A 13915-nucleotide genomic window follows, 5' to 3' on the forward strand; every position below is an offset into this window, starting at 1 on the left:
TAACCGCTAACCCTAAAAGTAATCCCAAACCCTAAATCCTAAACTTAATCCTGACCCCAACCCTAAACCTAATTCTAACTGTAAACCCTAAACCTAAAATACAATTTTTGCAGGAAAGCAAAATGGCCTCACTTCTCTGAATTGTTGTTGGTTTACTATTCTTGTGAGGACTTCTGGTACTTACAATATACTAAAACGTGTACACACACGCACAGGTAGGCTAAACAAACTTTAGGCTAGTTGTCTTCACCTCGCCCTTTGGGCAACCTAACCAAATCTTTGACCGAAATCTCATTCTGATTCTGTCTGGCGCTAGTCAATTCAGATACTACTGGTCCGGTGGCCCGGTCCTGCAAAATTGTGTTGCATCAGGTCGAAGCAATAGGGATCAGTACCGTGGGGGCAAACAGGGAGCGCGCGCGCCAACAAAAAAGACGTGACGAGGCAGCCTATGAGCTGTTACGCAACCACTGACCCACTAACACACATTCTAGAGGGGAGAGGGAGAGAAACTGGAGCAAGCGCCCAACATAACAGTCGGGACTCAATGCAAAAGGGGGAGACACTGCTTCTAGTAAGCTACAACCAGACAGACTGACCTCAGAGCAAGTAAGAGGAGCTAGAGCTGCTCCCGAAAGCTTTTTTTTAAAATTCTCTCAGACAAATGAAACATCTAGCTATTTGACCATTTCTGTTGAACGAAATAGAGGATACGAGCCAACTTCAACTGCGGAAGGCGATTGCTTTGTGTCCGGCATTGTGCATTTTTTTTGCTGGAGACACGTCACTTGTTCTTAAAAGGTACGTTGGAGTCCTATTGATGTGCTTAATTCTGTGCGTAAATGTTCGATTGGTTTGAATGCTGGATCATGAATTATTTAGAATTTGATATTTGTTTAAAAGTGCAACACTGTTGCGGATTCAGATTCTCATTTTGCTTTTAGGTATGGGTATTGTTCACATGCGGGCGACTCGCCCCTACCGGTAGACAGCCACTGTATGTGTGTGACTTTGACTTATTTGTAGTCATTGTGGTTTATTTGAAACCAGTTCCCTTTCCCATGTATTCATTCATACTGTATATTCCTCAAGCTTAGCAAATTCTCCGTTTTAATCAAGGCACTATATTGTAAAGTGGTGGATGCTGTTGTAAAGAGAAGCCGATTCACATTGCTCAATGCGCTCAATGTCAGGTCGGGCGTTTTTCCCTCATGGTATTTGTTCAATGGATGGGTAGTAAATCCACTGTGCAATAGATTGGAATATCAAACCGTTTTGGGGGGTGGCCTCTTGCTGTGAAGAGCATTGTCTGGAGTTATTGTAGTTTAAAACATGTTTTTTCTTTCTTTACTTAAAAATATTTGTTTCATATTTATTTAAATATTTGGTTTATTGACATGTTGCTAAATCTAAATAGCAGGTGTGTGACCTATATTTTATTTATGAAGTTGTCATATATAGCGTTGATACGTCTAATAATATACAGGTAGGTTAATTATAGGCAAAGTATACTGAAAACGAATAGAACTTTTTAATTTATTTCAGTGCAATAAATGGTCTACTGGTGCAGGCAAGTTATTGATTTCGTTCCAATCGGTGACCTCCTTTTGTCGTGTTGTAAGTCAGACCCTCAGACATTCCATGTGCCTGGCGAGGATGTTCCCGTCACGTGTAGCTTTTCTCTGGAACTTGGAACAAGAGTGATTACTAGCTATGTCTTGCATTTGCCTCCATCTATAAGCAGTCCATAGAGTTTTTTTTTGGGGGGGGGGCTGAGGGGTGGTATGGCATATGACATAATAGCTATGCACTAGTAAGCTACGCAGTAGAATGAGAGGAGGAGAATGAATAGAATCATGGTCTTTCATAAGGGCTGGGGGAAAGTTTGCAGAATGAATTCATAGACAAAGATCTGCAAGCATGTGCCTTGATATTTAACAATTAGGAATATCACATGTATTTCTTTCTTTTTTTTAAATCTAGAGGTATTTGTATTTGATTGACCTGTTGCAAAGTAAAAGCAGGTGTTGCCAATCAAGACTTGTGCCCTGAGGTTTTCACCAGCCATATGTTTCATGTTTAACACGAGCCTGTACATGATTTCCCATAGCCTAAGCAGATTGCGTTACAGTCATCTCCCAGTCAGTACAACTATATTTTCTATTTATATATTTCTTGCAAAATCTATACTATAACAAAACACTCAAATCCTATTTAGATGTAATTACACCAATTATATCAGGTGGTTTAATTCTGGTATTTTCCGCCAGTCTGTATAAAGTTGCTTGTTCCCATGGGCTCTTAATGGGACTAGCTCTATTGCGTAATTAAAATAATAACCAAAAACAGGGCTTGTGTGTGTTGAGTTGTCCAACTCCAGGACATGATGCAATAGAGGGAAACCCCTCAGTCGGCAGAGCTGCAGTCACTGAGCTTTTTAGGCTGCTGCCAGTTGGTCTGTTTACAGAACAGCCCTTCTTTCCCAATTTGAATATTGGTCAAACCAGTCTAACTCAGACTGGGGGAAAGCAGGATGTGTGGAAAGACTTAGAGCTACATTTTGGTCTACAACTCAGTTCAGTTCACTGTAACATGAAACATAATCAGGAGGGCTTTTCTTTGACTTTGCCACACAGCCTCTTTGACCGAATTCTGATTAAGTGTGATTAAGTGGCCAGCTTGTACCTGCCTGGTACAAGCTGGCCTAAAAACACTAGAAGGCAAACGTTTTGGGGGTTCGTAGTACTTAGTTGACTCCTGCCACTCTTAGATTTAGCCTCTGTGGAATCTGAAGTAGCTGAACACTTTGGCTGCCCGATAGTGAAGTCACTTTTAGGGTACTTTAATCTAGGCTATAACCTTGAAGGATGCTTGGACTTACACCTAGCAAACAACACCCTCATTTTATTGCAAGTGAATGGAGAGCAGAAGTCCACGTTACAGTATTACAGATCTTTATGGGTAGGAAGTTGTAGAGGGATTAGAGATGTTCTATATTGGTCAGTTGGAACATATTGGCCTGTTCAAATGATGATAAGTACATCCTAAATGGACATTGATAAGAACATTGAACATAAATAAAGTGCATTTCCCTAGTTGCAGATGGAAAAGAAGCCTAGTCCCCAAGACCATGTGACAGAGAGGACGACATGCTTAAATAGAACTCATAGTTGACCTAGAATATCTCCCTAGATTCTAGGTGCCTTTTCTTAGAAGACAAAGCCAGAACCTAAAATGGAGGCGCCCTGACCGGCCTCTCCACCACATGTCCATTTATGTGGGTGGCTCATCATGTCTTGGAGATGGAGGGGAAAAGGGATGCTTTGCATTACTCAGTCTTGCCTTTGGGGGGGTCAAAGGTGGTGGTGAAACGCCTGAGAACGGCTTTGGCTGAGCTAACATTCCCCATCCGTCTTTAACATCTCCCCCCAGCTAAACTCGCTGGTGGTGAAATCCTAGCTGTGAGTGAGTCATTCCTACAGCTTGATAATTGTGTGGGAAGCAAGGGAGATTCTGGCTTTTGAAAATCTTCAATGCTTTTTTTCTTTGTATTATCCCTTTGGAATGATAATTTGGCTTTAGCATCCAGTATTTACTGCAATATTACAGAGAGAATTGAACCTGTAAAATGTACTCACCCTGAGCTCCATGTGTGTAACCTGTAGGTGTGGCTAGTATTTCAGCATTAAGCAAGCTCTGCTTTGTAAACTTGTCACAATGACATTCAGAACACGAGCACATCATCCCGGTCGCTCACAGCTCTATGAAATATGTGTGCCTTCTGACGTCAATATATATATTTTTAAGTCTCAAATGCATGCTGTTTATCGTCTGCATGGAGATAGAGTAGCATAGAGACCCCCCCCCCCCCCCCGGTGTCAAATAGAGTATCCAGGAATTAATTTTGCGTATCAAATCACCAGGGGTTTTATAATCCGATTTTGCACTGCTGACGTAGGCTATTCAAGTTTTTTTTACATGTTTTTTTTTATTTATTTTTTACATCGTACCGCAGTGTCTGTAAAATTCCTTTAATGTCGTGTCCACCAATTGAATTCATCTAAACCCTTCTCGCCAGCCAGCCAGCCAGCCAGCCTTCCTCCCCAATACCCCTTCTCTATCGCTCTATTTTTAGAGCGCACTGTAATCCCTCCCCCTCTCCATTTTCCTCCCTCTCCAGCTCTATTTACCTATTTTATGGCACGCAGTCAAAGGCAGAGAGCAAGCTCTGTTCAAATCAAATCACATTTATTTGTCACATGCGCCGGATAGAACTTTACCATGAAATGCTTACTTATGAGCCCTTTCCCAACGATGCAGAGAAATAAAAAAAACACAAGGAATAAAATACACAAGAATGAAGCTATATACAGGGAGTACCAGTACCATATCAATGAGGCAGATGAAAATGCGCAGCGCTCCGTTTTTAGGTCAGTGGGACACGGAATGGCGCTCTCTCTCTCTTTCCCTTCTTTTGATCGACGAGTGGAAACATTGTGACGTTCCTGACATTCTAGTTTTCTGTTTTCCCTCGCTACTTTGTTTCTAAAACATACTACACCCTCTAGTATTGTGTCTGGGCGAAAACCAAAACCGAGACAGAGAAAGAGATGGCTCATCTGGTGGCTGTGGTGATTCTTTGGGGGGAAGAAAGACAGCAGAGCAAAATAGGAGGGAATTCCTATCTGGCTGTCTCTCACTGTGAAAAAACGACAGAGAAAAGTGTCCTGGAAGGTGTAACCACTAAAACTATTATGCAAAGGAGGAAGGGAGCTGCCACTGTGAGAAAGATATACTGTAAACTAGTATTATTATGTAATAAAATGGTCATACCCTAGATTGTTATGATGAGGTTGAAGCTAGGTCAAGTTGTTATGAGGTTGAGACTAGATCTATATTGTTATGAGGTTGAGACTAGGTCAGGTTGTTATGATGTGGCTGATACCAGGTCATGTTGTTATGATGAGGTTGATACTAGGTCAGGTTGTTATGACGAGGTTGATACCAGGTCAGGTTGTTATGACGAGGTTGATACTAGGTCAGGTTGTTATGATGAGGTTGATACTAGGTCAGGTTGTTATGATGAGGTTGATACCAGGTCAGGTTGTTATGACGAGGTTGATACCAGGTCAGGTTGTTATGACGAGGTTGATACTAGGTCAGGTTGTTATGATGAGGTTGATACCAGGTCAGGTTGTTATGACGAGGTTGATACCAGGTCAGGTTGTTATGACGAGGTTGATACTAGGTCAGGTTGTTATGATGAGGTTGATACCAGGTCAGGTTGTTATGACGAGGTTGAGACTAGGTCAGGTTGTTATGACGAGGTTGAGACTAGGTCAGGTTGTTATGATGAGGTTGATACCAGGTCAGGTTGTTATGATGAGGTTGATACTAGGTCAGGTTGTTATGATGAGGTTGATACCAGGTCAGGTTGTTATGACGAGGTTGATACCAGGTCAGGTTGTTATGATGAGGTTTATACTAGGTCAGGTTGTTATGATGAGGTTGATACCAGGTCAGGTTGTTATGATGTGGTTTATACCAGGTCAGGTTGTTATGACGAGGTTTATACCAGGTCAGGTTGTTATGACGAGGTTGATACCAGGTCAGGTTGTTATGACGAGGTTGATACTAGGTCAGGTTGTTATGATGTGGTTGATACCAGGTCAGGTTGTTATGACGAGGTTTATACCAGGTCAGGTTGTTATGATGTGGTTTATACCAGGTCAGGTTGTTATGACGAGGTTGATACTAGGTCAGGTTGTTATGACGAGGTTGAGACTAGGTCAGGTTGTTATGACGAGGTTGATACCAGGTCAGGTTGTTATGACGAGGTTGAGACTAGGTCAGGTTGTTGTGACGAGGTTGAGACTAGGTCAGGTTGTTGTGACGAGGTTGATACCAGGTCAGGTTGTTATGATGAGGTTTATACTAGGTCAGGTTGTTATGACGAGGTTGAGACTTGGTCAGGTTGTTATGACGAGGTTGAGACTAGGTCAGGTTGTTATGATGTGGTTGATACCAGGTCAGGTTGTTATGATGAGGTTTATACTAGGTCAGGTTGTTATGACGAGGTTGAGACTTGGTCAGGTTGTTATGACGAGGTTGAGACTAGGTCAGGTTGTTATGATGTGGTTTATACCAGGTCAGGTTGTTATGACGAGGTTGAGACTTGGTCTAGGTTGTTATGATGAGGTTGAGACTAGGTCAGGTTGTGTAACCCAGACAAGCTCTAGAGCCAAATGAAGTGGCTAGAAAGTACTCTACTTGTACTGAGTTCAGTTAGTGTGTCAGTGACAGACGGAGTAGAGACAGCTTTAGATTAGATCCCAAAAATAAAACCAGACCTTATTTAGTCTTACTTGAGCTATTGTTAGATATAGTGGTGGTAGCCTGATAGTGGTAGCAAAGACCAGGAATTAACAGATTAAATACCTAACATTAGAAACCATTTTGAATCTATAGAAAAAGAGATAAGAAAACACTATCTGACCCAAAAACTTCTGTTACTGATCTACGGGTTTTCCTGTTTGACTAAAAGTTGAATCAAAAAGACAGCAACCAATCAGAACAGGCCATCATGATTACCTCAGCGTTCTGTTTGATCTGTTATCAGAATCACAAACGGCAACGGACTCTGTCAATGTTTTGACTGGTGCAGTCTTGTTGGCTCAGTGAGTTGCTTCAGAAAAAAGAATGAACTAGTAACTGTAACACAGTAATGACCTAGATAATTACGTTGAATCCTCACAGATCTGTTTTTCTGGTGGAGAAATAGACAATCTAGATAGGGTTGAGTGATGCATAATTAATGTCTCTGAATCATCAGCGCAACAGATCTAGAATTAGCGCATTTACGTTATGTAACATCTAGATGAGTCAACTGAACTGCGTATGCAGCAACGCCACCGACCGATGTTGGTGACTTGTGAGAAAAGGGGATGTTGAGCAATGTTTCCCGTCGGTAGGGGCACAGAATGCACTCGTACATACTAACTAACCGTGGGTGTGTAATACCTGGCAGGCTCTCTAGCTGGCATTTTCTAAAGGAACAGAGACCGTGGCTCTCTCCTCTGGTGAGGCCGTTGGGAAATCACAACCAGTTGTTGTGATTCATGTGTCAGCTTCAGGACATCAGCCCACTGTTATGACACATAGACAGACTGAGCAATAAGTTACACGTTAGTGATTTGCAGAGGTGTATCTCTTTGAGTTGACCTCTTTGATAGATTATTGTAGACAATTGTGCCATAAGAGACCCATGTGACCTTATAGCTACATTTACAAATATCCCACCTGGCAACTGATAAAGGTTATAGAGGGACATTATTAGAGGTCGATACATAGAGGGTTTGCCCTCCTTCCCTTCCTCCCTCCCTGAATGCCCGTCGCTCAGTAACTGCAGCCCTGGCACGAGGTCAGACTGGCCCTCTTATGTGACTGTCTGATGCAGCGCTGTTACACAACACTGTACAGAGAGAGCTTTAGACGCTGAGGCTCAGAACCTCCCTTATCTGCACCACCCGCCTATTTTTTTTACCTTTATTTAACTAGGCAAGTCAGTTAAGAACAAATTGTTATTTACAATGACAGCCTACCGGGGAACAGTGGGTTATCTGCCTTGTTCAGGGGCAGAACAACAGATTTTTACCTTGTCAGCTCGGGGAATCGATCCATCAACCTTTCTGTTACTGGCCCAACGCTCTAACCACTAGGCTACCTGCCACCTAGCAGCCTCTGAGCAGAGTTGACCTATATTCCTGTGAGTGGAGTGGTCGTGCCGCTGCCATACTCACTCACCCTCCCTCTCTGTATACACCCAGGCTGGCCCACCAGCCTTCTCCTCCACAGAACTCCAATAAGGGTTACGTCTAACAAAAGTCCTTTTGAGTATGAGGGAAAGGTGATCAAAAGGAATGTTCAGATTCAACTCCAAGATGAAACATTTCTTACATAATGTTATGATTATGTCATAGTAGCTCGTATACTTTCTGGACACAAGCAAATGGTGACATGTAAGTGTATGAATGATGGCAGTTCCATTGCAGTTTGGATCAAGTGTCAAATTCGCAGTTATGAAGTCATGTGAACTCAAGAATACCCTGAACTAATCACATCATGAGTTTCTAGGACTGTATGTTCTGTCTCGATCATTACCATTGTACAGTAACATTGAAATACATTGAATGCCTAATGTATGTCACAGTGGGAAGGCATAGTATTTATGGTAACTAATGAATGTTCTCTCTCTTATTCTCTCTTTCTATAGTGCGTTTCCTCATGAGCGATACCAGCCTACAAGAAAAAGTCTTCCAGTAGACCAACTGACCTACTTCACTTCTGCATCCTAGAGACTTCAACGATTACAGAAGAACCTACTTTGAAACTCAAATTTCACAAAACTTTGTCACGTAATTTAACCAATGAGGTTCAGCCTTAGAGAAGCACAGATACCTCACCCCGAGTTTTTCGCAGATCCTGCGACTTAAAGAGAAAGTTAATACAAATAAGTTCTCTTTCCAACGAACTTTCGTCCTCTCCCTTACCCCCATTTGGCCTTAATGCCAGATCACCAATCTGGTCAAAAGGACTCAACAATGGAAAGCCTGAATCTTCACTTTGCATCTCCCAACAACAACAACGACCTGGACATAGACACATACTCTAACTACAGCGAGAGCCTCCCGCCACTGTCTCCCAGACCCGGTGACGATGACGTCCCGCGCCGCCAGACCAAAGGCGGCTCAAAGAACAGCATGTCCAGCCGTCGCAAGCGGGAGTTCATCTCCGATGAAAAGAAGGACGCTTCCTACTGGGAGAAGCGGCGCAAGAACAACGAGGCGGCCAAGCGTTCCAGAGAGAAGAGGAGGATGAACGACATGGTGCTGGAGAACCGTGTGATGGCGCTGAATGATGAGAACAGCCGCCTGAAGACGGAACTCCTGCAGCTGAAGCTTCGCTTCGGCCTCATCAGCACTGCTTCCTACATGGAGAAGAGCCAGCAGCTCTCCAACAGCGGAAATGGACAGTCCAGTGCTAGTAACCCCTACTTCTCCAGTAGCGGGTACTCCAGTGCCTGTGGTAACACTCTGCTGAACTCCGACTCGTCCGAAGCAGAACAGTCCACAAGAGGGGAACGCCACACCCCACTCCCAAAATACTCCCCAAGAGGATCCCTCTCCGACGGCTGCATGTCTGACGACTCCTCCAGCCCTGAGCCCATGGGCTATGAGATCAAGATGGAGTCCAACGACACTGACATGGATGCTGGTCTCCCCACTGGGATCTCCTTCAACGGTGGCCACCAACACAGGTCCCAAGAGGCCGACTGTGCCATGGACTTCCACCACAACCACCAGAATGACTACCGCCAGGAGTCTGCCAGCCCAGCACCCCAGCAGGTAGCGGCCCCAGCCCAGAGGAGTGTGATCCAGATGTACCGCTCCCCCAGCTCCTCCTATATGGAGAGACAGAACCAGAGGAAAGCAGAGGACATGGAACAACAACAGTCCCAGGTCCAACAAAGCAGACAGTCCGAGAACACAGAGACCATCACAGAGGAGGTCCAAAGGTACCGAGCCCGTGAGGAGCAGCAAAGACATCAGGAGACACAGAGAAGCCAGTACAGCTCTTATCAGACCCAAGATGGCGGCCACAAGGAAGGATTCGCCCCAGAGCTCCTCCACCACAGTAGAGAAGAAGGCAACAAGTCAAGCCACTCCTCCAACCAGCACCACATCAACAACGCCTATCTCAGTACCCTGGATGAGGAGGAGCCCCCAGTGCTCACTTACGAGGGTGGCCCCAGGGCCGGAGAGGGCTACTACACAGAGTCCCACTCTGGGAAAGACACTTCGTCCAGTGATGGTGATCAAAGAAGCTCAGACAAAGAAGGTGGTTCCACTAGCGATGACGAGTCACCGTCATCTTCCTCTTCCGAGGTCGGAAGCTACAACCAGAGGGCGACATCACAGACGTCGGTGCCACAGAGTCAGAGTGGAGACGATCAGGCCACCTACCTGCCCCACAAGCTCCGCCTGAAATACAGAGCGCTGTCCAATCAGGGGGAGGCGCCAAACAGAAGCCCCACCTCCTCCACATCCCCCTCCCCCTCTCATCCCCAGCATCCCTACCTGGCCCTGCCTAGCAACCACCAACATGGCGGCCATAGCAATGGGGAAAACAAAGAGGCAGAGAACGAGTCAGAGTTCTGCTAGCAGAGGGAAGCAAGAGAAAGAGGATGTGTGGAAGGAATGCAAAAAGGGATCCAGTGCAGGGAGGAAGAATAAGAGGTGTGAATAAGGGAGCACCAAAGACTCTTTGAGATACTGCGACCAACAACCAACCTCAGTTTTGCTTCATCATCAGGTGTCTCGCTCCTTTTCACCTACCACTATGCCAACAGACACGCCTCTTCGATGATGATAATAATAACAAGGACAGTCAAAGTGATGTTCACAATCACCACAGACAGATTCAAAAGACTTGGTTCACTGTGTCACCATGTTTTTATATGGACCCTTCCCTCAATCCATCCATTTATCCAATCCATGAACAATGATAATAATAGATCACTTATTGGTTCAGCAAATGTGGTGGAGTGAAAAGAATGAGGGGAATGGAATAAATGGAACTCACATTTTGTTTCCTTCGGGAAAAGACAAACATCACATCACATTGGAAGGTTAGAATGAACGTTAAAATGGAAGGCTGTTTTCAGGCTCTGGTTTGAACTCTCAAATGGCCAATTGCTTTGTGGGTGGTAAGGCATTCTGGGAACAATCCCATGACCAAAGAAACACGTCCAACGCCCCTGACAATGAGTTCCATTCTTCCTCCTCACCAACAAAACAGCTGTACCAGTTTCCGTTACTCCCTAAACACCTATCCCTGCTTTATGCAGAATAGGACACCCAATCATTTTTCAAGCACTTGGATTGTACATAACTGTGATATATAAAATGTACATATATTTAAATATATTTTACAAAGAAAAAATGAAAAACAACAAAAAATAACAAGGAGAAATGGAAGTGGAAAAAGAAAAGTTATCAGTTTGTCCTTGTGAGAAAGTGTTTGTACAGTCCGTTCTCAATGTCAATGAAATGCCTCAAGTTGTTTTCTGAAATGTCTGTATGAACCACCGCTTTAAGAAACTCTTTCTTTTAGATTCCATGTCACTAGCAAATGCCTGGAGCAACCTACACCTTTTACTGACCTCTTACACACATACAGAAAGCCCCTGTTAAGGCCAGTTATGAACATATCACAAGACTACACACTACACTTTTTGAAAGGTAAAACCATGAATACAAAAGCACATTGCAATCCAGAGCTCAACAACTTCTCAATTCATTAGACTTACTGATCATAGGATCAAGTAGTAATTGCACTTGAGAAGCAATGGGGAAACTACTACTCTCTTCTCACTCAGAGGTGCCTCTACTTTTCATAGGTCAAAAGAACCAATCCCCAATCTTGGCCTTTACATTGAGTTGCTTTATCAGCTGTGGATCATACAGGCTGTACTAGTTAAACGTCTCACATCCACGTGCCTGCCTACTGGCCGTTCTGTATAAATGTAAAGTTCTCGATCTCTCTTGGATACTGTTATTATTATTATTTTATTATTATTTTCTATTTTATTCAGTTCTTTTGGGGGGTTATTGTGTTTTTCCGTCCCCTTGTATCTTCCTGATTGTGATACTGTAATGTATGTATTTTACCCATGTCCCTATCCCTTGACATTTGTACTCTGTGATATTGTTCAACGTTTGTGGTTTGCCGGATGGTTAAGGAAATTGATTGTCCAGAAATGGGTAATGCAATGGTTATAATGACAACAACTCATTCTGATTGTTGAAAGATTGAAAACATTGACAAATAAAAGGATGTTGAAAAAGACAAATGAAAAGTATTGTTTCATGTGATTTTTATACTTTTGTTGCGCTCTTTCTGGTCTAATGGTGAAACATCATTCACACAAACACGTGATAAAATGGTCAGAAATGGAACACCACTGAAATTGAGGGGAAAAAATATATTTCAATCAAGTTGGCAGATGACTTATGCAGTTTAAAAGTAGACATATTATATGACATATAAAACATATACATGTAGAAAACACCCCAAAATATGATTTATTACAGGACACATCTTAGCACAGAACACACTGATCATTTCGACTCTGTCCTGTACTCCTATAAACACAGCTACAAATCTGCAACATAAATATCTTCAGTATTTTAGTGTTCCTCCCCTCTTCTCCTCTGTCCATTCCTCCAGTACTGTACCGAACGAAACTTTTAAAACGAGGCCGTCAAAATCTACACAGATACAAACACAAATAGCTTCAGTATTCTAGTGTTCCCCATCTCTCCTTCTTTCCTCTCCTTTCTCCCTCCCATCGTTCCTGGCAAAGAGGATTAATAGTAATGTGAGGAGCATCAGTGTGACACACAAGCACACTGTGTCCCAACGGCCAGAAATACACACACACACACACACACACACACACACACACACACACACACACACACACACACACACACACACACTGTGTCCCAACGGCCAGAAATACACAAACACACACACACACACACACACACACACACACACACACACACACACACACACACACACACAAGCACACTGTCCCAACGGCCATGCCAGTTAGGGCACCGGAATCTAACATCCATGACGTAACCGTGGTGACCTACTTACTCATGTCATAAACTCTAAACTCCACCAACGGACACACACACAAGCCGCCGGGCGGCAGAGTCCTGAGTACAACACATAAACACACACTAAGCTACTACACACTCTCACACTCTAGTCAGTAATCACATAATGGGTGAGAGGCTTTCGCTCCTCAACATTTTGCAGAAAACTTTTGGGTTCAGTTTATATAATAGTGTTGCTACAGTGCATCATCTGTCTCTTGATAAACAAATATGCCTAACACAGTTATAATATAGTACACTATAGGCCCAGGCTTCCTGTTATGGAAATATCCACATAAACTAATTTGGCAATAGTATAAAGCTCATCTCTAAATAGATGAACCTTTTACTGCAGTGGGTTAAATCAGGGTCACACCTAGTGTTTCTTTTCCGTGTTTATTTAAGTCTACACCTCACACACATGGTTATGGGCTTAAAAACAGAAGACACCTGTACCATGTCAGATATACAGTTGAAATGTATTACATTTAGAGTTTGCATCCCATTATTACACATCACAGAAGACTGAAATATAACAAAACCGTTTGACATAGAAACACCGGATTTTCGGTTGCTTTAAAAAAATAATGTTTATGAATTATGAAAAATATGAATAACATTCCACCCATGAGGCCACTAGGTCATTTGACTGCAGTAAAGGGCTACTACATGTAATTCACACATCTTACAAAGTTACATAATATATATTTTACAGTAGGTTTAGGCTGTTATGGAAATATCCACATAATCCATCTCATGAGAGAATAAACTAATTTGTCACAGTTTATATATCACTGCATCAGCTATAATATAAAGGTGTGTCTCTTTGTAAAGAAATACATTTACAGAATGAGGGTGTCCACAGAGCCCTATAATCATGAGTTATTACTGTAAACTCATTGGTCTCAGGTCAGGTTATGCTGTACAAGGTGTCTCTTGATAAAAACTAATGTCTAGTAAAGTGCTACATATCTACACCTACTTATACACATACACCCTATATACTGTACAGTATATACACCACACACACACACACACAGTGTATATACACACACACACACACACACACACACACACACACACACGCGCGTAACCGATGTGAAATGGCTAGCTAGTTAGCGGTGGTGTGCGCTAATAGCGTTTCAATCGGTGACGTCAGCACGCGTCACCGACGTCACCGATTGAAA

At 43.1% G+C, this 13915-nt stretch overlaps 1 protein-coding gene across 1 annotated transcript; it reads left to right on the forward strand.

The window, feature by feature from the left end:
- The first annotated feature begins 463 nt into the window (after window positions 1-463).
- LOC115178815 (hornerin-like) lies at window positions 464-11917 on the forward strand. Its single transcript, XM_029740152.1, has 2 exons — window positions 464-801; window positions 8273-11917. The coding sequence occupies exon 2, from the start codon at window positions 8565-8567 to the stop codon at window positions 10218-10220; it is 1656 nt and encodes a 551-aa protein (XP_029596012.1). The 5' UTR covers window positions 464-801; window positions 8273-8564; the 3' UTR covers window positions 10221-11917.
- Window positions 11918-13915: the final 1998 nt, after the last annotated feature.

The sequence above is a fragment of the Salmo trutta genome, chromosome 38, assembly GCF_901001165.1.
Source record: "Salmo trutta chromosome 38, fSalTru1.1, whole genome shotgun sequence".
Classification (NCBI taxonomy): Eukaryota; Metazoa; Chordata; class Actinopteri; order Salmoniformes; family Salmonidae; genus Salmo; species Salmo trutta.